The following is a 26,173-nucleotide window of genomic DNA, read 5'->3' on the forward strand; positions in this document are numbered from 1 at the left end:
TTACTTTTCAGAACTGGAGGTTGGAGCCTGCACAAAACGTATTGTTTAGGGACAAAGAGAAGACAATAGCCAAAATATTGGGATGATCCTCTCTAACCAATAAACTATACAGTAGTGTTTTTATCTGTTTTTATGTTGTTATACAGTCCAGTCATTCCTTCTCTTTTTACTGTATATATATACTTTGAATAATGTAATGTTAAATATATTTACTCTATATATAATGTATAATTTTTGTTGTAAACTAGTTTGCTGAGTAGCGGAAGTTACATAGGGAGGAAGGGCTCGTCCTCGTCACATGTCATTAGTGGGTGTGTGTTGTCTTTCCCCTCATTCAGTGCGACGTTTTATTAAAGTTGTAAGATGGCGACGGTGCATCTGAGGATTGGAGACCTGGTGTGGTGAGATAACCTTTAAACGTTGTCCAGCGCCTTCGGTTCTGTTAAATGGTCTTGTATTGTGTAAAGGTGTGTTTTGTTACTTCTTTGGACGTGAATGCTCCGTGCTGGTGTGAACCAGGCGTATTTAACGGACGTGTTCGCGTGCTAGGTTAGTTGATGGTCAACCCAAACAAATTGCTAGCCAAGCTGACTCGGCCAGCAGCCGTCGTTAGCTGCTAGCTAGCGGACGAGCTACATAACACGTTTACACCGAAACTACCGGATACAAAACAAATATATATTTTTAGATTAATTCTTGCACCAACCCGTGAATGTGTCAAGCGTCGACAAACCGTCTGAATTCACACTGTTGTGTTGTGTGACGAGCTTCGCTAGCAGCGCTCAAGCGGATATCATGCTAACTCCTACGGCAGCGTCACATCTGCTCGGCTGGTAACGTAGTTAACTGTTGCACCGTGTTATCGTTTATTCATAGCATTTACATAAAACGTCAGAATAACGAGGTTGACGTCGAGCTAGTTGTTGCTTGTTGCACTGTAGCGTCAGGTTGTTTCCCATGATGCTGTTATCAATATTGCTAAATGACAGCAACTGTTACATACAAGAGACTGGATCTTGTATATTAGCAACACGCATTACATAATGTAGTAGCACATTTATTACACAAGTCCCCATTAATCGACACATTTATGTAACGTGAAACTAGCAATTCAAGTATCGACTCCTTGTTTCTCTTTTTAAGTCTTTGAGTTGCTTAAAGCTGCTTTTAAACGCTTGATAATGTTGTTTTAACATCGCCATCTGACACACGGCTGCCGAGATACTGAGCTAACATTACGGTAGTGGCTGCCTTAGCTGCTGTTAATCTCTCACAACAGTCATTCCTTGTCGTCTAATCGATTAATATAAAGGCTGGCTCCACTGAGACCGATTTTCTCCACAAATAATCATGCAAAAGCACCAATTAAATCCAGTGTTTACCAGAGATGTGCTTACAAGTTTCCTAGGAATTACTAATCTACCGAATGAAAATGGCATGTACTTCACTAGATTAGGTAGCACTGCACTGCTATTGTATTATGATAAGAGTTGTGCATGGTGTCAGGTTTTTTATTTCAAACTAAAACTATCATCTAAGTACACAATAATAATATTTTGACCAAACATTTGTTGCCAGCAATCTGTGCTTGACAACTTTGATGCTCAGCGATATGGGCATATTTTACTTATATATTAAGTAGTGTAATTGCTAAATTGATATTGAATTAAGAAATACAATGTTGTTTTAAAGATGAAATACTACTACTAATAATAAACATCCACAAATGTATTTATATAGCACCTTTAAAATGCTTCACAAAAGTAATCACAGGACATATCAATAACATTATACTAGTGAAGTAGTAAGACACCAAATGACATAACATAAAACAAAATGTATATAATCACTATATATATGTTATAGCTAAATGTGTATTAGGGCTGAACAATATTGTTTAAGTATCTATGTTGCGATGTGTGCAATAGTCGCATCACAGGACGTGTGATGTCTCAAATTAAGTCAAACGTGTCATAGTAACTATTAGGCTGCTAGATCCAAAGGAAAACTCCCATGATTCTTATGTCTAACCCAGTATTAGTGATATGACATACAATCTAGGTCAGCCCGTCACAGTTTCATGATTACCACTGTTCCCTATCTCGTCGTTGTTGACTGCATCTTGTCATTGTAGACTATATATATCATCTCATCCCTAGTCTATTAGTTCTGTACTACAGAAAGACTTACCAGGGCTAAATATATTGCTCTTCTTTCAGGGGGAAGCTTGGACGTTACCCACCATGGCCAGGAAAGGTAAGGAGCGAAAACAGGCCAATGGCAGCTTCAAGGCAAAACGGGTTTGCACATTTGCATGACACACATAATGCTAATGTTGGACTGTTTATTTATCTTTCAGGTGGTGAGCCCTCCCAAGGACTTGAAAAAGCCCAGGGGCAAAAAATGCCATTTTGTGAAATTCTTCGGAACTGAAGACCAGTAAGTGTTGACGTATATCTTACTGACCATACTTTCCCTTCCCCATCAAATGTGTAACAGCTGTGTTTCTGTGTGCCCTTCCAGTGCTTGGATCAAGGTAGAACAGCTGAAGCCTTACCATGCCCACAAAGAGGAGATGATCAAGATCAATAAAGGAAAGCGCTTCCAGCAGGCGGTCGATGCAGTCGAAGACTTCCTCAAGAAAGCAAAGGGGAAAGAACAGGTGAAAGGCTTGTCCTATAGAGAGGCCAAGTTCCCCTCCTGTGTCCCCCACAGGACCTTATTTTGACAGGAAGGGGCGAGGCTTACCTACTCTATAACAGATTTACCAGCATTGAGATGTACTCAGCACTTCTAGATAGTATGTTTTTACAAAATCGATTTCCCGATTTCCTCGATTTGTTGTATGGAAGATAAGGAGATGTTTAAAGGCACACAAACTTCTTGGAAATAATTATCAGAAGGTTACAGGTTGAGACGTATAACACTTGAACCACAAAATAACTTAAAGGAACAGATCAGGCCAAAATAATCTATGTTCTTAGCTGTAGTGCTATTTATCAATCTATTCCTTTAGGTGTGAGTAGTCAAGTTTGGGAGCCATCTTTCCAGAATAATGGGGTCATATGGCCCTCGGCTAAAGGGCTGGGTATTTCCTGAATCCATTTGATTCTGATTGACAAGACCCTGATTAGATATTTGATTAAATTTGATATTGATTAATTTAGAGAGGTTTCATTTTCAATACCAATTTTTCTTGCTTATGAAAGAGATTTTCACAGAACTAATGCTGCAAATTGTACAAAGACGGAACTCTAACCTGGTGCATTGTTAAAAATATGAATGTTTATGTGACAAATTGACCCCAAAGCATTAATGCACTCTTTTTTTAACCTGAGCCACACACTACAGAAGTCAACAGATCAAAGCTACAGTACAGTCGTAGATAGTCAGAGAGAGAGCAACAAACAAAGGTCCCACAATGAGAGGTGACAGTCGGAGACCAATCTGTTGCTCTGGATGTACAGCTGTCAAAACTAAAGGAAACTCTACCAATTTAATTCCGGCATCAACACCATGTTTCAGTCGTTAATACATGTTATGTCGTCACAATGCTGCCTGGCTGTATATCCTTCATATGAACGTCAACACAGCCTCAGTTCGTTTTTGGACACGTGGAGGATTTGACTGACTGTCTTCTCTAGCGGTTTGATTGGGCTAGGTTTGTGGTTGTTCCCGAACATTCAACCTCTAGTTTTACGTCTTGCATATGGCTTTGTTTTTGTCCAGCTCTCCTCTGTCCTCTGACTTTTAAATCTAAAATGCTGCCAGACATCTGCCTTCAGGCTTCTCGGTCACGCAAGACTAACAGAGGATACAGGAAATGGCATCGATTAAAAGATCCATCTGAGGATATTATGGATTGATATCGGATTTTTCAAATCAAGTGCTCAAGTTTTAAATTTGAGAAACACAACAGCCCCATCTCTTTCCATAAATCAGGACCTGACTCAAGATAACACACAAAAGTTGTTGTGAGCGGTTTCATGTAGGAACTACTTTCTTTCAAACACCGTTCCTACACCACCGTTCCTACACCACTCATTTCGTTAAACATGTCCTCTTTTACATTGAATTTGACCGTATGCCTTAAAGTTGTAACATCTGAATTTGTAATTTAAATGTTACTCATCATAATTGAATGTTATGGTTATGCGGTGCATGCAATGCATACAAACAAACTCACTTGTTTCCAGCACTTTGAATGAAGTGAGAATTTTCTAAATGAGTCGTGCTCTTCCAAGCCTCCTAATGACACTCCCAGTTGTCACGTTTGTTTATTCAGGTGTCTGTGTTGAGGCCATCTGCCCATCAGAAGCATTCAACATCTGAGAAATCAGTTTCCCATTTTGCTCAGTCGATGAAACCTGTTTATTTTAGAACAACTGTTGGACTGCTGGCGGCTGGAACTAGGGGTTGGCAGTATTACGGTATTATGGTATAATGTCATGTCTTAAAAGCTCTTATATACGCGGAAATTAACCGGTACACCAACTTACCGAACTGGACGATAAACGCCCTTGTTAACCTAGTACCACCATCTGCTCTGGAAGGAATGAAAAAACAGATACTGCCCAAGTCTGCTGAGAAATGTCTTGACATGCAAAAATTGTGTTTTTAACAGAACTCTGACAGCAAAGGAGACTCGAAAGGAAAGAAGACCCCCAACAAGCCACTAAAAATCCTGGAAGAGGATGATGAGGATCTTAGTGCCCTGAAGGACCCCTCTGAGAAGGTCAGTACACACTGAGGAGGTAAAACACGGTCCTGCCAAGCTTTAGTTACATAGGGTTTTATTCAAAATTGATGCTTTTCAGAAAAGATAAATAGCCAAATGGGGACTGGAAAAAGAATAAAAACAAACGGTGAGTACAACTTGGTGAGGTTCACCGAGCACCTCTGGATGATGTCATGAAAACAGACAGGGTGTTTGGTTTCCCAGCGTGTCTGGGACTACACAACACGTACAAAGCAGCAATAGTGATTATTTCAGCCATGATGGATGAACCTCGTTGGTGTCTACATGGAGGTAAGCTCCGCCTCCTCTCTGGTGCATCCAGCGAGATGTGAATATACAGTAATGACCCAGAGGTAAAACTCTCTAAACGACTTTAGATGTGCTACATATGAAATGGGTTCTTGGGTGGGGAAAATTACCGCAAAAGTGATTTAATTAGTAGATATTGTGACACACCCCTGTTTTCTAGTGTTCTTTTTATTTTATTTATTATTATTATTATTTTTTTTTTTTTGCAATTTTATTTCTGGGATTTTAATTGTCAAGTAATTCAACACATTTGTAGTAAAATCATTTTCATACAATAATTCATTCATATATTTATTAATATAGTTAGTGTCTCACAAACGGCAGCAGTAGGTGTGCACGTCTGACATCAACTCACCCAAATGACTTACCTCTTACCTCTCGTGATCTATCCACGCAGATCTGTTGGGTTTTATTCATCCAGGTTTTGAAAACCAGTCTGAGATTTCTGGTCCTCAACACTGTCTCCTCCATACAAGACAGAAAAATACTTCCACTACAGCAGACATGGACCTCTACAAATTCACCCTTTGACTTAGAAGGTGAATGTGTCTCTCTCTCCTCCTTAAGGACTTAACTGACTCTGACCCCGAGCCGTCCACTCTTGAGAGGCTGGGGGCTGGACCCGGTTCAGGATTCAAATGGGAAAGCAGTGTAGGTGAACCCCCCCCCTTCCCAACAACCCTGCCTTGCCTTGCTCTTTTTCTACCTGACCTTAAGCTTTGGCCTTAATCACCAGCAACTGCAGACCTTTCCCTTCTGACCTGTTTGGTGCTCACTCTTGACTACTGAACCTGTTTGTTTGGCATGTGCTGGCGAGATGTTCACCAACTCTGTATGTGGAGGCTCAAAAGGAGGCTGAGGTTTCATTTAGTTAATCTATATGTCAGTTGAAACTAACGTTGTCACAATACCAATACTGACTTGGATACCCTGCCTAAATATCTCCATGTGATACCCCGGCAAAAAGCTAAAATGTCAGGAAAAGGAATGGGATAATAGATGAGAGAACATTTAAAATGTTCTTCTATCTGATGCCCCTATACTTGAGTTTACGTGATTTCTTTGATAGTTAACTTTATATTTACAACCAGATATCCCATTAAACCGTGTCAAATAGGATGTTTTTGTAAAACAACCCCCCGCCAGTTCAGGTGGAGAGTATTGTACCTTTAACCGCAGGGTATCGTGATACTTTTCTAGTATCGGTATGTTGTGCAACATGAGTGGAAACATTTTTTACAAAGATAGTAAATAGTGAGTTCCACTCCAAAAATCGACATATGATTTACTGTGAGTTCAAAAGAATGTTGTTCAGCAACGTAGTGTTCGCCATCAGCTGCTGCTGCCCTCAGCCTTCTTTATGCTCGGGTGACTTATAAACAGAACCGGCTCATTTCCTTGTTTCAGTTGTCATTCTCTTCATTTCCTCTACAATGCTGCAACATATTGTGTAATGTATTTGCCCGTTGGAAATTGTATCACGTTTTTCTGCTTTCAGAAACCAACAAAAAACCCTGATGATAGAATTCGTTTTTTTTTTGTTTTTTTTGTATTTCACAATGGAACTGTTAAGGCTACCTCGTTGTATCAAACACAAATCATCAGTTTCCACCAACATGGAGATAATCAGATAGTTGAGCTGTTGATCATATTTATAGAGGTGCATTAAAATAAGAAATAAAAAAAGCCATCTGGTTTCAGAGTAGCTATGAGAAGATATGAACATGTTATACCACTACTATCCTGCCAATTGTGTTTCATGATATTATCCTGATAATCATCAAAATATGCTTACAACTCTTAACATGGCACTGACACATACTGGAATCACTTTACAGTTTAAGTAACAAATACTTACTAAGAGCTTAAGGGCTTTTTTTGTGGAAAAACAGTCAATGTGATGATCATACATCATAAGGTCTACCTTCATGAATTAAGGATAAAACCATTTTTAAAAATGTATTTTGTGTCCTTTAAAAAAATAATAATAATAATCAGGCTCTATTTTTCACTCCTCTACCATGAGTGAACTAAACAACTTTTTCAAGTCACTCATGACGATATTTACGATTATGCACATAATGGAAATCCACCACGATCAACTTATTGTGAGTATTTTTATCTTGATAAAAGCATATATCTTCCAATATGAATTAGCCTTTGGTCATTAAAACTCCATGGCCAAAATAGGTGTGTTAGCCATCGATGAAATGTGTTACCAGCAGATGACGTGTCTGCATGGTGTGGTGTAGAGTAAGTGGTTTCTGTCAGGTCAGTACATATAATGAACTCTTATTCTGTTTCAGCCTGTGAAGGATGACCCACATTTCCATCACTTCCTGCTCAGCCAGTCTGAGAAGGTAAAAGAAAGCTTTGTATTTTGACATCTCCACCCTTTCTTTTCTCTTTTTTCCCAGGTTAATTAATATGTTTGGGTTTGTTCGTTCTCATGTCAACTCTAGACTGTACTCTTTGCTTATCTTCTGAATGGTTCATAGACTGTATATAAGAAGTCATCATGATATCATCGATGTATTGTGTTGTCACGATACCAACATTTTGGTACCGGTACCAACATGTGTTTCGGTACTTTTCGGTACTTCTCGATACTTTTTCAAATAAAAAGTGAATGCAATTACTGACTTTATTTTAATAGAAAATCTTAACAATCTTAAACAATAACATATTAATCAGCAAATAAAATAAAATACCACAAAGACAAGCGTTTCTAATAACACAATTTTAAAAATGTTAAAATATAAATACAATAATATAATATAAAATATAATAATATAAATAAACCAGCTCTATTTTTTTTCTTCCAGAGCTACTTTTGTTAAGAGTGAAGGGCGATGGCGCTTGCTTTTATCACTGAATGTGGCTTTTTTTTCCTGAGTAAATGACCTGTCGTTCCCTGAGCTCAGTGTGCAGGTCTGGGTGCTTGTCCTTTAAGTGTTTGGCTAAGTCGGAGGTGTTTCCGCCGTTAGCCATGCATGTTTTAAACACCGTTTACACAGTGGTGCATCAGCGTTAACTGCCTCGCCTTGCGCATTTGTTCGCCGCGCTGTTGCGGGCGCTGCCGGCGGCGCTGCAAGTACCGGTCCCGTCCAAATGCAATATAGTACCGTTTTAAATGCCTCAGTACCCCGGTACCAAATTAGTACCGGTATACCGTGCAACCCTAATGTATTGGTTTTGAAGCCTCATGATTGGCACTTTGGCTGTCGCCATCTTGGCTTTTTGCCAGTGAGGAAAGTGACCATAAAGTGAGGCACGACTGAAGTGCCTTTAACTTATTCTCTCTGCTGGCCATACGAGTGTGACTCGTCTCTGTTTAGATAGAAGTCTATATAATTGCAGTTAGCTACTAGGATGAGTTTAACACTTAGGCCCCGTACACACGAAGCAAAACAAACTTTTTTTCTCCGTTTTTCCTTGGCGTCGTTTCAAGAAAAAAAAATCTGCGTGTCCAGACGAATCCACTGAAAATGACTCAGTGCGCTGTAGTACATATTCCAGGCCCTTATGCGGCGCTGTTTCTGCTACAAAAATGCAGAAGAAGAGACTGAGCGTGACCGGATGTTTGCCGTTGCTATGGCAACACGTGAGAGTTACGGCTAATCTCCGCCCGACCACCCGATCAATAAACACACATAAGATGACAATTTGGCCCATATAAATAAAACCAACAATAAGCACCAACAGCCGTCACCCTAAGGACCTTGACGAGGCGTTGTCACACGTTGGGATGGATTAATTAGACAAATAAATGCCTACATTCATGGGAAGTTAGCTAGCGGTTGTTTGTTAGCATCGTAATAAAGTAGCATATCTGCGACTTTATCCCCGGAATATCGCCCCCCTCTCTCGGCTCCATTTTTTTTTTTTTTTTTTTTTAAAGTACGTTTTCACGCCACGGAAACGCCGGATCCGTATGGACGGCAGGGTGAAACGCACAAGACTTCTGCGTTTACGCACCAAAAACGTTTTCGTGTGGACAAGCCCCTCGTAAAGCTGGCCTTGGATTAGGAAGCTGACTTTGTTCAAATCCAGATGGATCCAGATCCAGTTAGGGTGCTGCTCAGGGTGCCGCTTTGCTGCTTGTGTTCATCAGATCCACCTGTCGCTCCTCCACAGTCCAAATATGGTCACTTCCTTCACTGGTTGAAAACTATAAGATGGCAATGCCAAAAATCCAAGACAGTGAGCCAAAATGCCGAACTTGAGGCTTCAAAACCAATTGGTGATCACCATGACGACGTCCACTTCTTCAGTCTATGAGCTCAATGCAACGCCCCTGAACTCTCCACCTGCAGCTCCTCACGAGTTCAACACTGATCTGATGTTCACGGTGTATTGGAGACTAATAAGCGTTAAAGCTGATCTTAAGATTGCATTTTTTTTTATTTTATTTTTTTTATCTAGGCTGATTAACGATTGTCAGCTGATCAGACGATACAGTATTTAAAAAAAAAATCTGAGTAATCACTCTTAGTTCGATTGGAAGGCTAAAAAGACTAAATCAGTGAGTCCTATGTGAGTTTGACTTTACCATGTGTTGAGTTTATTGATCACTTCTGATTGTTTCCTCCCACAGCCAGCCTCATCAATGGAACCTATTAGCAAGCGGCTGAAGATCATTGAAGAGGTGAAGTAACCACTCAACATCTTCCAACTTGAATACATATGAAACTATAAAAGTTATAATGAGCATATGAAACTATGGAAGTTATAATGCATATTATATAAAATGCGTGATACATTACATAGCTATGTTGAGGCTTCACTTTCTCAGCAGTGTGAATCTGACAGTGTTGCTTTTGACTGTGCAGGACACAGGGTCAACATCTATCCAAGCAGCCGACAGCACAGCCATCAACGGCAGCATCACACCGACAGACAAAAGGTATTCACACAACCTCACTGCTCCATTATCAAAATGACAAACTCCACACTTAGGATTACTATTGTTGGATTGTATGTGAATGCTTTTTTTTCATAGTAGTATTGGCATGCTCACGTTTGTTCGTTTTGGCCTTTGCCCTTTTAGGATAGGGTTCCTGGGTCTCGGGCTGATGGGTAGCGGGATAGTTTCCAACCTGTTGAAAATGGGTCACGTTGTCACAGTGTGGAACCGCACAGCAGAAAAGGTATTGCAACGCAACACAGTCACTAATCGCACACTTTAAAATCATTACTGGTGTTGTCACTGATTGTATATCCTCCCTATAATGACTGTAGACATCCAGCCATAAGAGCAGCTTTCATTTTCTACTTACTGTGTGGAATATTGATAATTTTTTCAATAAATATGTTGGCAGTCAGAGGTTGCCAGTCTGATTTATATAAGAAGACTGGTTGCATTTGTTGATAAACCATAGAAGAATGCTGCATTAGCATGCTGCTGCTGATTCAGAACTGACTCCTGTGCTCCAGTGTGACCTCTTCATCCAGGAGGGTGCCAGGTTAGGCCGGACTCCTGCAGAGGTGGCTTCCACGTGTGACATCACCTTCTCTTGTGTGTCCGACCCGAAGGCTGCCAGGGATGTGAGTACAAGTACAGTAAACGCCTTCCTGTGGAAGTGTGAATCACGAGCTTATGGGTAAAGAAACAAACTTTGTATTTGTATTTGTTTCTCTCCAGTTGGTGATGGGACCCAGTGGAGTGCTCCAGGGAATCAGGCCAGGAAAATGCTACATTGAAATGTCCACTGTAGATCCCGAGACCATCACAGAACTCTCACAGGTATACACTAACCAGGCGTCAATCTCCGGTTCTGAGAAGTGAAGCCAAAGCTTAAGTGCCTTAACGCTACATTCTCTCTGCTGGCCATCAGGGGGCAACACTTCTCTGATTGCATGGACATCTTTGAGAAAATGACCCAATTCTCACTTGATTTATTATATCAGTAAACATAGAAAACATGATTCTGTGGTCTCAATCCCAAGTTTCAAGTCTTCTTTTATACAGCATGATGTTAATTTAGAAAATTATTGTCCATTTAGTGTCAAATATCCAAATAAGTATTCCTTCTCCAACACAAAGAGTGGGCTTAATTTGGAGATGGGAAAGTAGCTAAACATTAGACACACTGGGCAGGAGAGAACAGAAGGAGAGGAAAGAGAGAAACCATCGCAGCAAAGCTAACTGTTAAGTTAAATTGACTAACTGAGATACAACTGGCAAACGATGAATGATCCGAGTTAGAGAGAAACCCAGCCTGCAGTGACCAACACGGGCGTTGCGCAGTTGTAAAGGATCAGTGAGACACTATTGAAATACTGTTGAAATAAGCATGACTTCAAAGCTGTTTGCCAGCAGGAACGCTCCCAAACCCTCAAAATGATTGTGGCTTATCTTCTCCATCCGAAGAGTCGCTGTATTAAATCACTTTTCATTGTTTGAATGTCAGGTGATCACATCGCGGGGTGGCCGTTTCCTGGAGGCTCCAGTGGCGGGAAGCCAGCAGCTCTCCAATGATGGGATGCTGGTCATCCTGGCAGCCGGAGACAGAACGGTCTACGAGGACTGCAGCAGCTGCTTCCAGGCCATGGGCAAGACCTCGTTCTTCCTGGGTAGGTGCGGTGCACTGATGCAAGTCAACATGGGCATGAACAACTTCTCAGCTATTCATTGGCTCCGGAAGTTACTGATCTCTGCCAAGAATTAGCCTTGCCCATACCCTTCTGTAAAATGGTGAATTATGCTTCACTCAACAAATGTTGAGACAGAGATGCTTGTGGGTGGATGTTGATACGGTGGACCAGAGCTAGGCTAGCTGACTGTTTCCATGTCGTTGTGCTAAGCTAGCTGGCTTCAGATCTACTCATCTAACTTTTCTGCAAGAGAGAAAAAGAAAAAGATTCCTTTTAGGGTAATGTGTGTTGATTTGTAAAACTGCAAGTGGTGTGTATGTGATGATCTCCAGTGTCTCGCAGGAAAGCAATGTTTCCCCTACCATTGTACAGGCGAGAGGAGACCTGCTGCCAGGCCAAAAAAAAATCAATACGCCAAAAATAAGCCACCTATCAATTCATTCATGAATCAATAATCATTTACATGAGGAGCGCCTCCGCGCAGCACAGTAGACTTGCTCCGCAAGACGCGCGGCGAGGATTGTTGTGGCTGCGCGCTCCCGCTACGTTCTTCTTCGTGTACTTTACGCGCTGGACGTTGTTCTAATGCCGCTCTGCCTCGTTAAACCACCACAATGTCGCTTTCTACTTTGAAAACACGGAAGGTTGACACTGTATTTTAAATAAGCTGTTGCACTCTTCGGAACCGGAACCGGACCGGTGCATTTATAAGAAAAATGCCGCTGTGTGTCTCCGTCCAAAATCCGCTTTCCTCGCGCTGCCTGCTCGCACAGATCCACTCGTGCGCACATTCGCTGATGCAGGTCGATTGTTGTCGAGAAATATATGCAGAGACGGCGCTCCTTAAAAACAACATCAAGCCATGCGTGTGCCGAGGCACGCTACTGATCGCGCCCTTAGGCAGCCTATGTTAATAAAATAAGGATTGGTTTTTGATAAGCTGTGGAACTCTGAGTTAACCTATTTCTACCTAAATTTCCATGAACTATTAGGCTGTTGAGCAAACCTATAACTTATATTTTACTTGATAAAATAAGACAATATATGCACTCATATGTCGTTATAGTGTTTTACAGTAGCTATTAATGTTATGCTCCTCATTTTCCAGCCATATTTTTCCGGCCCCTAATTTTGGATCAATTCCATCAACCGGCACCTTAATAAGTCACTCTCTCCTTGAATCCTTGAAAACCTTGAATACACTCTGGTTTAACAAAAATGTTGAATGCAAATATAATAATTGCAGAATTGCAGACTGCTTGCTGTACCACCTGACTTTAAGGGATAGTTCAGAATTTTGGACATAAGACCTATTTTCCAAGTGAGCCGGTGTGTTCGAGACGTCTGGAGACGTTTTCAAGGAATTTCATTCAGTTCTTCTAGTTGCAGAGTTCGCTTATGCTATAGCTAGCGCAAGTCAATGGGTCTTAGCTAGACAAGCATTAAAAACAGTCTTGCCCACTCCACAGTGCACCCGAGGCAAATCCATTAAAACACTAGACTGTCGATGTACATAATATGTGTGTTGATAGAATAATATTTGAAACGAAACTAACGTTGCATCGCATGAATCATCCATTTTTTGAGGAACTAGTTTCTCAGCAGCAGCGGACCATTACTTTGCTCCGTCGGACTCAAAACTCTAAGACGCGCCGCCCGAAATACTGCCCGTAAATAGGCAATGGAACCGGGCCAAACTGTCGGCACTTATACCCCCAAGGCTGTCTGAAAAGCCCTCGGAGCTAGCTCAAACACCGGGCAGCCCACGGCCACGCGAAGCCACAATTACGCACCGCTAACCTGGTCCGTCCGGAGAACCGTAAACCCTCGGACGCGTTGCGGGGATTCCCTCCGGTAAATAGACACATGAACACCGCCGAATATTCGGGCCTCGTGCCCTCAGAGCTGGGTGAAAAGCCCTTGGTCCTCACTCAAACACCGGGCAGCCCACGGCCATGCGAATCCACACATGCAGACTCTCGGACTTAAAACTCGACGCGCCGCTCGCAATCCAGCCGGTAAACACGCGGCTTGACACCGGCGAACTCTCGGCACTTGTGCCCCCAAGGCTGTCTGAAAAGCCCTTGGAGCTCACTCAAACACCGGGCAGCTCACGGCCGCGCAAAGCCACATTTACGCACCGCGAACCCGGACCTCTGCTCCGTTCATAGACCCGTAAACCCTCGGACGCGTTGCGGGGGATTCCCTCCTGGCACCACCAGTCTATCTCGGTCTCCACAGACGCTCGTTCACGTTCTGCCCTTTGAGCATCCCTCTCGCGCAATTCTTCCTCTGTATATTCAGGCTCGTACAGGTACAGTTGGGTTTGGGTGGAAAAAAACTCTTCATCAGAGTCTTCAAAAGTTTCAGTATATTCTCCAAAAGTGTCCATTTCTGTGAGATTGAAGAAACTAGCACTGCAGACTACTCTGCGTCTGTAGCAATGACAGCAGGTAAACAAACTATTATAGAACCGGTAACTTATAATTGCTAGGTGATATCACTCCGCCGCTGCCATAGCCTACTAGGAAGTATGACACGCTGCTGCTGAGACATACATCCTTACAAATGCAAGGTTGGTTTTATTTCAAACATTCTATCAACACATATGTACATCGATAGTCTGCCGTTACAATGGATTTGCCTCGGGTGCACTGTGGAGTGGGCAAGACTGTTTTTAATGCCATGCTAGCTAAGAACGATTGACTTGCGCTAGCCATAGCATAAGCGAACTCGGCAACTAGAAGAACTGAATGAAATTTCTTAAAAACGTCTCCTTACGTCTCGAACACACCGGCTCACTTGGAAAATAGGTCTTGTGTCCAAAATTCTGAACTATCCCTTTAATCCAACTGCACCAATACACCATCCCACGCGTCCCGTCTGTTTAGGGTTTTTTCGGTGGGTACCACCGGGCCTGAAAAAAATTCTAGGGGAAACACTGGAAAGTCTCAACGTAATGATCGGCGATAGCAAATCAGTAAAACTTGGCTTTACATTCCTTACGGCTGCCACTGAACGCCACAGATGTCACATGTGTGTGCCGTGTGTACGCTCTAAGCTAGGCTAACTACTAGCGTTTTGGTGAGGAGGGCTGAGCATGAGCAGGGAAATGGCCCAGAGACTCACTGTATGCAAGTAGTGTTCAAATATATTGGGAACACCATTAACTAGACAGCTTTTTCAACTCACTGTGACTATATTTATGTGATTACCCTGATAATAGAAATTCACCACAATCAACTTATTGGGAGTGTTTTGTTCCAAACAACTTTTATTGCCAAGAATTGGAGCCCTGACTGAACTATCTGAGGTTTATATGCATTTACAAATGTGGGTGTGTGTTTTCAGGTGAAGCAGGTAATGCAGCGAGGATGATGCTGATCCTCAACATGGTGCAGGGCAGCTTCATGGCCACCATTGCAGAGGGGCTAACCTTGGCCCAGGCCACGGGCCAATCACAGCAGACCTTCCTGGACATCCTGTGCCAGGGCCAGATGGCAAGCACCTTTGTGGACCAGAAATGTCAAAGTAAGTCCACACCGAGGACGTTTTCTCCCCCCCCTCTTTCATCTGTATTTATTTGTTCATTTTCTTTCAATCTTACGTGGTAATGTTTTAAAGTTTGTATAGAAAAGTGGTTCCATGGGCAACGTCAGTCAAACACATGGTAAATAATATGATTTAAGTTAGTCTAACAAATGGACTTCTTCCGGCCATGTCCAGATATTTTACAGGGCAACTTTAAGCCAGACTACTATCTGAAACATATCCAGAAGGACCTGAGGCTTGCCATCTCCATGGGTGACATGGCCAACCATCCAACCCCAATGGCTGCAGCTGCCAATGAGGTACGTTTGAGGATTGTTGGTACTTTGAACTGAACAATTAAAATGTGTTGTTGCTATGAACTGGTGGTCTACCTTCCTCATAGTACTCATGGATTATTTAGCTAAAATGAATGGAAATACAATGGATCCATTAGTAAACATGATTGCTTCAGTGACTGTCTAAATCTTGGAGGGCTGGGTATCATTAAACCCAATCATGTCGGTCCGACCAGGGACCAAAAAACGGTAACCTTACGGTAGTTTATTTTGTTGCCTTAGAAGCAGAGAAAACGAGACAAACATTCACCTGCAGGTAACATTGGAAACGTTTCAACATGTGGTCCAAGAACGGACACTGTTTCCTCGATATTCATGGACCACTCATAAAATACACACAGTTATTAGTTATGATCTGCTCTGAAGTGAACAACACACTAACGGTCAGATTCAGTGTTTTAATCTGAGCGAGACCGAAGAATATTCAGTTAAAACATATCACAATAGAAGCCTCTCTCCATTGTGTTTCTTTGTTTTTGTCTTTGGTCGACCTGCAGTAACACCGACTCGTTTGTAACGATGAAAGAATAAATATTCAGTGACTTATGTGCAATAAAACTGAAAGTTTCTTTGTATTGTCCCTTTGCAGGTTTACAAGAGGGCTAAGGCACTGGACCAGTCGGACAACGATATATCTGCGGTGTACAGAGCCTACATCCACTAGAGCGAGGTGTGACCAGTCCTCTGGACCACACAGTCTTTAATCCCATCTGATTTCTCCCCTGTCATGTAATGAGTTTTTTATTTTTTATTTTTTTTTTTAACTTCTTATTTGTTTTATTTCATTTTGCCACAGCGCCGGCCATGTTAGCTGCCTGCGAGTCATGGGATTGTTCTTCCTTTTTGTTAGAGGCAACCTTGAGCATTGCACTGACTGTACTGGGGGATCTATGAGGCTGTACTGCTGCAGCTCGTCTCTTTCGGACAGCTGAGTCGTGGTAACGTAGCGCAGGCGAGCATGTGGGCTCCAGTGCCACTGTGAAGAGCAGGGGGAGGAAACGCTGTCCGGTTTTGTGGATGCATAAACCCTAATTGTGTTGTTGTTCATGTGCAAATGAGGAGTATATTTAATTGAGTATATTTTGCTTTTTTCTTTTAAATGTCCAGAATTCCATGAGAGGAAACACCAAGAACATGCCACTGCATTGCCTTAATATTGTAACCCCTCCAGTCTTTCAATAATAGTATTTATTTATGTTTCTTTCTAGGTCTTCTTGGTGCAGTTTGGCCACGGCTTGTTTCTTTATTTGACAACATGATTTCCGCTTTTACTTTGGTGTTAATGATTTTTCTTGCATACAATAAGGACAGAGCAACAGATGTGTTGAGGCCTTAAAATGCAGTAATAATTGATATTTCTCATCAAGGCATGAGATTTCTACATTTAAAAACCCTGCATTCTTGTGTTTGTTTGGAAGAGTTCTCATTTACACTGTTTTTCCTTTTTTTAATATATTACTCTGAAACTAGATGAATCCACTTTTTTGAGTTCCATTTTAACGTTCTAATTAAGCCTCACTGTCGATCGTGTTTTTATCTGGTAGTTGGAGATGAAGGTTTAGGGTTGAAGGCCAATTTTAGACCGTCATGGGTCACAAGGACATGATTAAAATGAATGAACGGGAAACTTAAAGTACAATAAATACGACATCTTCAGTCACACACAACCCAGTTCAACTGTTTGACTAAGTATGGAAACAGTTTAAACATGGACTGTTTGATTATTTCGTAAAACAGCTGGTCACATGACAGGGACGGGGTCGCTCTTGACTATGTAGTAGAGGTCTTCACAAGTTCAGTGTTCTTGGTAAACAAGACCTGATCGGGGTCTGGAACCTGACCCATTAACCGGCCAAATGGATCGCTATAAGCTCGTGACAGTCATCAGATACTGAAGACCAAAGATGTGTTCGAGGTCATTTAGAAATGGTGTTAATTTTACACCATAAAACGTCCTGCTCTCTACATGCCGAACACAATGCCTCAATAAACACATTTAAAGGACGATTCAAAAATATTTAGTTTGATCTTAAAGTACGTTTTCTAATCACATTTTTAAACTTTGAAATGTTTGTCGGTATCTGGCTCCAAATCCTTCTCAGTCTAATCAGGTCAGACCAGTTCTGTTACTGCAGGTCTCAATATATGGACTCTAATCAGTGAGTTGTGAAGTGGCATGTGTTTAATGCTCTTTGTCCTGGTTCATGCTGGTTCAGGTCTAACTATCATTTTGTTTTTTTAAATTTACACGTTAGGTTTATGTGAAGACCTCTACTAATGGTCGTCTCTGTCACCTCCAGAAATATGCAGATGCAAATGACAATGTCCAACTTATGCAAAAGAATCCTGTGAACCAGGGTCCGGTCCTTTATGAACACTGAACAGAAGTCTGCAGACTTTACCTGAGGGAAGTACACACAAAAGGACGACACCTGGTGTTCAGACTGGTGTATGACATTTACACCCAAACGTTAGTGTTAATGATTTAATATGGAACATAAAACACTTTATTTATCAACCAGTTATTTGACCTTGGGTTATTGAAGCTGTTTGAACTCAATTTGACAATTACGACTGTAAACACAAGAGCCTTGCAGTAAAAACACTTCAAATAAACCCACATTTTAAGGGAAACGCCTCTCACACTACCAGCTGATGTCAGATAAGTCCCTCTGGGTTTCAGGACTCAGGGGGGACGTTGGGACCGGGCCCCTGAACTCCAACCAGTGTTTGAGTTGTGATGGAGGTGGCTTGAATCTGTCGGAGCTCTGCTCCACCGTGAGAAACGGATCCAAAACGATGTGAAATCACAAGTTGAGCAAGCGTATTTGCAGAGTGAAGTCTTGGCTTTGGTCTGTGTCCCTTTTCTGTCCGATGTGACCACTTCCCTAATGTCGCGGTGCAGGAAGGATTATACTGGGACTCTGTCCGTCGCATGGTGACAGGAAGTGAGCAAATATGACAGAGAATCCAGCACATTAAAGTCGACCCCACTGTCTCCGTATGGATTTAGACGAGAGCGTGCTGTAGCAGACTGCAGGATGTTTTTGTTTTCATCAGTTTAAACTGCATGAATTAGTTTCTCATCACACACAATACATTTGGAACATTGTCTGGTTTTGGGTTCGGTGCCCCGTAACCTTTCTCTAGTGTAAAGAAGCGTTTTTAGAAGACAGATGTAAATACCACATTTAACCTGCGTAGGATTTCCTTTCTATCTACAATAACGGGGATAATTGAACAAGACTATGACTTTTGGTTTTGACTCTACAGCGACTAACATCTTTCTGTCTTCATACTGTAGATTGTTCAGTTCAAGTGTAAATGGTTTATTAATATGTGGTTTATATAATCTGGCTTATTGCATTGAAATAATGACTTTGATCCCGTTAGAGGAAGGAGGGTGTAATTTTGGTTTTGGGGGATATTTATGATTTTGTGTACATGTGGAAGTATCGAGCATTTTGTGCTGTTTAATAAACCCTCTCCTGATTACTGACATGAATGCATGTTTCCATCACTCATCCAGTTATCTTCAGTAATAGTAATACCATATTAAGTAGTAGTAGTGATGATATATATTTTTGATAAGGATTTAAAATGGAAACAAAAATGGTAACAATTGTAATTAAGAGGTATTTATGTGTGTGCATATGATCCATGTTCATATAAGAATAGAGATCTTAAAATGGCTGGACACAAAATGTTATAGGTGGGACTGGTGCATTAATTTGGGACTACTTTCAGTCGTGGATGAATCCACATTTGGTGTGAGTATTTGTCTGTGGGATTGAGTCACAATAATCTACAGTGTGTGTGTTCATGGTGATGAAGGAACATGTCAACAGTCATTGATGTGTTTTTAATGGCGCTCGGTGGAGGAAGACGAGATGTCAGACACACGACCCCTTTTTCTTAATTTCATAGGGTTTTTTCACAGAACAAATACGGTTTACTACACTTAAGTGGACGTAGTCATGGTGACATCACCTATTTTGTGGACTACAGTTTTTAAACCACTCAGAGCAGCTCTATTTGACTCTAAATTAATCATTATTTCTTAAATGAACATCATGATGTATTGAAGAATACTTCAAACTAGAGATTGAGACCATAAAGTCATGTTTACAATGTTAATGAGATAATAAATCAAGAGTGAAGTAGGATTATTTTCTCACAGACTTTTATACAATCAGCGAGGAGTCAAGAATGTAAGTTTAAGGTTCTTCAGCGTTGGCTTTGCTTTTAAGAAAAGGAAGTTGCCGCCTGATATAACCATTTATCCTTTGAGGTGTGAGCTCAATGACTGTGAATGCAACAGCCTTGGTCACATCAGGTAAGTAATAATAGCAGCAGTGGGGATGGAGCTGGTCAAGGTTACAGATCTGTCACTCAGAAAATAAGTTTTTTTTTTTAAAACATTCCTCTGATCATATTTGTAATTGTACATATTTATCCAAAATAAGGTCCATTAGGAACGCCGGATGGGGCGTGGCTTTGTCTCTGGATAGTCATCTGTTAATTAATTAGTCAGCTGATCATTTGAGCACTGTGCTCATTAAGATGGGATGAAGGGCTTCTCATCAAGCGTTTTCAGTGAATACATCCTGCATGCATGAGTCTCCTGCAGCACCATGTGGTGATGTGGAGCTGCAGCTCAGACCGGAGTCAGAAACCAGAGACTTGGGGAGAAACATGTGGACTTCCTCTCTGAGGAGCAAACTGAGGGTCTGGAAAGCTGCTGTGTGTTTGGATCTTTGTATACAGATGTTGGTTATCCTGAATAAAACTTTCTCTGGAGTAGTTTTCCTGTAACTTTGTTTGTATTGTTTTGGGAAATACATTTACAACACAAATACGTACATGGAACAAAACACAACACCAGACAGAGTAATCTATTACAATGTGAAATACTGCATATCATTCAAAGTAAAAGTAGAAATAGAAAGGGCTAATGCATTGAGTTGGGTGACAACAATCGCTCGATAGTTTCACCGGCTGTGGCGAGTCGGCGGCGCCGTTGCCTAGCAACCGCGGCAAACCAGCGTTGCTCGGGCAGACGTCGGGTGAGCACGGGAGACAGCGGTGACGTCAGTGGAGCTTTGATGTCGACAGAACGTTCCATCTGGCTTTGATCAACCTGTGACGTCAGGCTTGCCGTGAAAAAGTGTATATATATAGGATCGGCACATTAACACATTAAAGTGTTCTAACTTGTTCTAACAAGTGACAGCGCGAAGAAGAAGGAGGAAAGTCCAAACTTAGCATCGACACACATCAACAATAAACACACATCAACAATAAACACACATCAACAAAGATTCAGAAATGTCTGCAATGGCGGAGCAACAGGACGACACCTTTCTCCCGCTGGTCGAAGGCTTCTTTGAAAGGCTGACACAGCAACAGTACGCAGTGTTGAAATCTGGTGATCCAGATGTCACAACCAAACTCCTGCTGGCAGAGCTGCTGCTGGACATCGTGAGAACGGTGTCATCGATGTTCCTGTCAGCGATGAAGAGCAGGAACGCAACAGAGAGCAGGGAAGGGATTCATACTCCGCAGAGTAGGAATGTCAGTCCCACTGAGGAAGACATCATGGCCAACCTGTGCAGCAAAGTCACACAGACTTTCAAAGATGTCATGGATGTTGATGGCGAACTCAGTTGTGTCAGCAGTCAGAGCTTGGAAGACTTGATTGGGAAAGATGTCGCAGTCAGTGTCAAAACTGCCCTCTCCGAGAATCAAAGCTCTGAATTCATCCTGCACAACACTCCACCTCACCGACTCAACAAAATGGTCAGTCACGCCGGCAACATGATGAAGGCTTTCATGAAGAAAATGAAAAGCTCGTTGACACCACGACCACGTAGGAAGAGTCTCAGTCTGAGAGTCACCGAGTCAAAAGTCACACTTGCAACTGACTCTGAAGAGGATCAGTCCTCTTCAGTGTCATCACGGGAGTCTGACAAAGTGGAATCCCCGCAGGACAAAATTGAGACCGAGATGAGGGATTTCATTCAGCCTCTCTTGGATAACTTGCCAGAGTTTGACTATGAGTCGATGGAATCAGAATCCTCTCTGCAGATTTCAATCGTTGCAGGAGAAATTGCTGAAGAACTGAAGAGTTTAGAGGGGTCAAAACCTGCAAGTCCAGCATCAGAAGCTGCAAGTCCACCATCGAAACCTGCAAGTCCAGCATCGAAACCTGCAAGTCCAGCATCAAGACCTGCAAGTCCAGCACCAAAACCTGCAAGTCCAGCATCAAGACCTGCAAGTCCAGCATCAAGACCTGCAAGTCCAGCGTCCCAAAGGAATAGCGAAGTGTTCACGCAGGAAATCCAGAAAAAAATCAGGAAGTGTTCTGCAAAGATCTTTGCCAAGGTGATGCTAGCTCGGATCCTGGCCCAACTGAGGAAGGTTTTCATGTGCGGTAAAACATGCAAACAGTCAAGCAGCTCCTCAGACATACCTGAGCTCATCAACCAGTTTGTAGAAGAGTCTGCTGAGGGAGCCCAGGCTGTAAATATGCTCTGTGAGATGCCAAGGGGCATGAACGCTCCAGCAGGTAGAACCCTGGTAATCACACAGGACCTGAGTGATTTCCTCTATCATCACTTGAGACCTGGACAGGCACGCAGCATCCTCCCAACACCAAGGACCCAGCGAAATGCCCAACAGTACCATGAGATCTGGAACAGAGTGCTGACTTTTCAGGGACTCATGGCGTACTATTTTAGCACTCTGGTCAACACACGCATTGACAACATGGTGATGGCTATCATGCGCCCTGCAACAATGTCACTGGAGGTTAAAATGCGCCCTGCAACAAAGTCACCAGAGGCAATAATGCGCCCTGCAACAAAGTCACCGGACGCTATAATGCGCCCTGCAACAAAGTCACCGGAGGTCACCAAGGTCAGCATAGCTTCGCCGACTCCTGCCCAACATCAGCAGGAAGCTGCAGCACAGCGGAAAAGGGAGTGTGCTGTGGAGTTGATCGTGGAGATGCTGGTTACGTGGTTATTCCGGAAAGCAAAGCTGCATATGTTCAACTCAGAACAATCCAAGGAGCTCGTCAAGCGCCTGACCGAAAGAACGTTGTTCGAAGTCGAGGGTGTCGATTTCGATGTTGGCCCAAAAACGTTGGACAATCTCACACCACTATTCCAGGAACTGTGCCGGGGGCAGGGCAGTAGGTACACAGTGCTGCTCGACTTTATATCAGGTGACCCAGCACTTGAAGAACGCTTCGCCTGCCTCGTCAAAAATCACCTGACGACACCACCGAAAAAGCGTAACGCCATCTGCAGGTTCTTCTCGTCAGTGGGCAGAGCCTGCTGCAGGCGCTTCAGATCGGTTTCACCGGTCTAAACGCACGGCTAACGTGGAAGGAAAGGGTTTTCTCCGGGCGCTCCGGTTTGTCCCACATTTAATGAACAGCTCCATCTGATTCATTTAAAAAAAAACAAAAAAAACATACAGGTAGAAGGTGAGGGTTCAAGTGCTGGAGGCTTTCTGAGCTTTATAAGTCAGCTGCTCTGTTGGCAGTTTTGGGGTTTTCTCCGGGCGCTCCGGTTTGTCCCACATTTAATGAACAGCTCCATCTGATTCATTTAAAAAAAAAAAAAAAAACATACAGGTAGAAGGTGAGGGTTCAAGTGCTGGAGGCTTTCTGAGCTTTATAAGTCAGCTGCTCTGTTGGCAGTTTTGGGGTTTTCTCCGGGCGCTCCGGTTTGTCCCACATTTAATGAACAGCTCCATCTGATTCATTTAAATGAAAAAAAAACCCATACAGGTAGAAGGTGAGGGTTCAAGTGCTGGACCCAAGGCTTTCTGAGCTTTGTCAGCTGCTCTGGTGGCAGATCTTTCTTTCTTTCCATACCAACTCAGCCACCCATGTACATGACACCTCTCAGATTTAGCTGAAAATATGCCTTATGTAACCAAAGAAAGGAATCTGAAGTTTCAGGTCAATACCTCAAACGGTTTGCCCGTGGCGTCCATTTGAATTTCAAGTGCAACACCCCTTTTTGACACATTGGAATTTCGCATTTCATTTTTAATAGTGATAGAAGGCTAACAATTGGTCTGTTCATTGTAGTTTGTACTGTTTGTCAGCGAAATCTGATAGGTACGATAGACATGGTACCCCGATATTGGCTGTTTTCACATGGAATGACCCTTCTTTCTTTCTTTCTCGTTAAGTTATCTCCCAGGGCCAGTTGTTCAAAGGTAATCTGATCGGATTTTGGTAATCGGATTGGATCAAATCTTGAAAATGGGTTGTTCAAAAGGGAAAGAAGGATTCTGAAATCGGATTGGATCACAGAATCCAATCCTATCCGGATCAAACCTTCAGTTTGTGTTGTTCAAAACATTTCAGTAGGATTTGGATAACTTTGATCCAAAAAAACAGGATTATCCTGATCCCAACAGGGGGTAGGATTTCAAGGTGGATTTCAGGAAGAAAATGTAGTAAAACTTTAAAATTGATCAAATAATACATTTTTATCATTTAGTATATACACTTTTATTTATATTTTGCACTTGACTTGCTTAAGTGTTAGTGATAAAGTAAATAAAGTAGACATAGGCTACTAAATAAGCCTTTCAGTATGGTAAAGTCAAAATGAAATGAAAATAAAAATGATCTTGTGAAAACAATGAAACCGTGAAACAATCCCCCAGATTTCAGATTTAAATAACAAACAAAAATAATATATTAAATGTTTCTGTCATCACTGTACATTCATTTTAAAGAAACAATCATCAGAGATGAAACTATCAAAAATAATGTCTAACAATTGCATCCCTGACTACACGTCCAGTCAGTCCCTCATTCTGACAGAACGCCAGAGGTTGGTCTGGTTCTTCCACAGGCTCCGGTGCATCATAAGCTTCATCACAGAGAGGGACATTGCGCCTGGTAGCGATGTTGTGCAGGACAATACACGCAAGTATGATGTTGCATGCTCCCTGTGGCTCCACTCGCAAGTATTTAAGGCATGCAAAGCGTCTCTTCAGAACTCCATTCAAACGCTCAATTGCACATCTCGTTTTGCAATGAGCAGTGTTGAAGCGTGCCTGCGCAGGTGTGGTTGCTGCAAGAAAAGGAGTCATTAGCCATGGTAGGAGTGGATAGGCACTGTCTCCTAATATTATGCCATCCGGTCGGTTGGTTTGGAGCTCTCTGTATAAAGCACTCTCTCTCAGGATACGTGCATCATGAACAGACCCAGGCCACTTCACAACACAGTTTGTGATGATGAGGTCAGCGTCGCCCACAAGTTGGATGTTGATGGTGCGCCTCCCCTTTCGGTTGATGTACTCCCAATCCCTCTCATGAGGTGCTTGGATATGCACATGAGTGCAGTCAATAACCCCAATAGTATTGGGCATGTTCCCCAAAAGAAAGAATTTGTGCTTGGTCTGGGCAATCTGGTCATCCTTTGGAAGGGAAACAAACTGATTGACCAGGCTGGCCAATGCAATGGACACAGCTTTCACTACATCACTCACAGTTGATTTGTCCACTCCTATATTGTCACCAACAACTTGGTAGAAAGTCCCAGATGCATAGAAGCGCAGACCAATGAGGACCTGTTCTTCCACAGACAGACTGTGACTCCTTCGGGTTCTCCGTTGAAGCTTTGGCCTGACAAGGTCTGCAATGTACCTAATATCAGTATTCCCAAAGCGAAAGCGAGCATACAGTTCTTCATCGGTGTATTGCTCCAGTGGTTTTGCACGCTCAGCATATACCCTTTGACGGTATCCTCTTCCACCAAAATGGTGGTAGCGATGGACAATACCTGCCATGTCAGTGCCTCTCTCTCTCTCTCTCTCTCTGAGAAAGGCTGAATATAAGATGGCTGTCAAATACCCACCCACTCATTAGCTGATGTGCTTTGGCTTGTGTTCAATTAAATCAATCAAGCCCAAGGCCTTTAAATACTATGTTCACTACAACAGATGAGGTGGAACCATGGACTCAAAAGGACCTAATTTCACTGTTGCAGAAACCCATGCACTGCTGGAGGGTGTTAAGTGCCATTATGCCTCAATAGTAGGAAGCTCTGTTGCGAGTGGAATGTTGACTAATAAAAGGAAGAAAGACATTTGGGTTGAAATCACCCAGAATGTCAATGCAATGGGGTCTGGCCAGAAGAGGACCTTGGAGCAGGTGAAATTCAGATGGAAGAATCTGAGGGCCAGAGCAACAAAGGACCTTGCTGAAGCAAAAAACACCCAAACGGGCAACAAACCCTTTAAGAAAGGTGAATACACAGATGTGGTTCTGGACATTATTGGAGGTGAGAACTCTAAAGCTCTGCACGGGATTCAAGGTGTTGTAGGGGATGGTGAGCCTACCATTGTAGAGGAAAGTGAGCCAGTTCCTCCAAATGCAGAGGAAACATTTATTCTGGATCTCAGCACTATTTCTGAAGAACAACCTGGATCCTTACTGGTAGAGCCAGCAGTCACAGGAGCTCAGAAAAGAGGCTTGAAGCGCCAAATAATAATGATGATGCCTATGAATCACTTCTCAAACGAGAAACTGAAAGAGCAGAGGCACAGATACTCCTGGCAGAGGAACAAATCAAGCTGACCAAACTGCAGCAAACCAAAGTGAAACTTC

General features: G+C 42.4%; 2 protein-coding genes across 3 annotated transcripts; one reads left to right on the forward strand and one right to left on the reverse strand.

The window, feature by feature from the left end:
- The first annotated feature begins 328 nt into the window (after positions 1 to 328).
- LOC311031744 (cytokine-like nuclear factor N-PAC) lies at positions 329 to 19,030 on the forward strand. Of its 2 annotated transcripts, XM_084038201.1 has the most exons (16): positions 329 to 401; positions 2,220 to 2,256; positions 2,360 to 2,439; positions 2,524 to 2,662; positions 4,625 to 4,735; positions 5,615 to 5,698; positions 7,354 to 7,407; positions 9,645 to 9,695; positions 9,880 to 9,953; positions 10,098 to 10,197; positions 10,484 to 10,594; positions 10,692 to 10,793; positions 11,461 to 11,623; positions 14,996 to 15,175; positions 15,371 to 15,495; positions 16,121 to 19,030. In XM_084038201.1, exons 1-16 carry the CDS (start codon positions 364 to 366, stop codon positions 16,193 to 16,195), a joined length of 1,524 nt encoding a protein of 507 aa, XP_083894327.1. In that variant the 5' UTR covers positions 329 to 363; the 3' UTR covers positions 16,196 to 19,030. The 2 variants fall into 2 exon arrangements, with proteins under 2 accessions (XP_083894327.1, XP_083894328.1); XM_084038202.1 differs by lacking the exon at positions 5,615 to 5,698.
- Positions 19,031 to 24,318: 5,288 nt separating this feature from the next.
- Positions 24,319 to 25,353, reverse strand: LOC311031104 (putative nuclease HARBI1; the record flags this gene model as incomplete). Its single annotated transcript, XM_084037221.1, has 1 exon — positions 24,319 to 25,353. The coding sequence occupies one exon, from the start codon at positions 25,351 to 25,353 to the stop codon at positions 24,319 to 24,321; it is 1,035 nt and encodes a 344-aa protein (XP_083893347.1).
- Positions 25,354 to 26,173: the final 820 nt, after the last annotated feature.

This window comes from Eutrigla gurnardus, assembly GCF_963514095.1.
Source record: "Eutrigla gurnardus genome assembly, chromosome: 20".
In the NCBI taxonomy this organism is placed as follows: domain Eukaryota; kingdom Metazoa; phylum Chordata; class Actinopteri; order Perciformes; family Triglidae; genus Eutrigla; species Eutrigla gurnardus.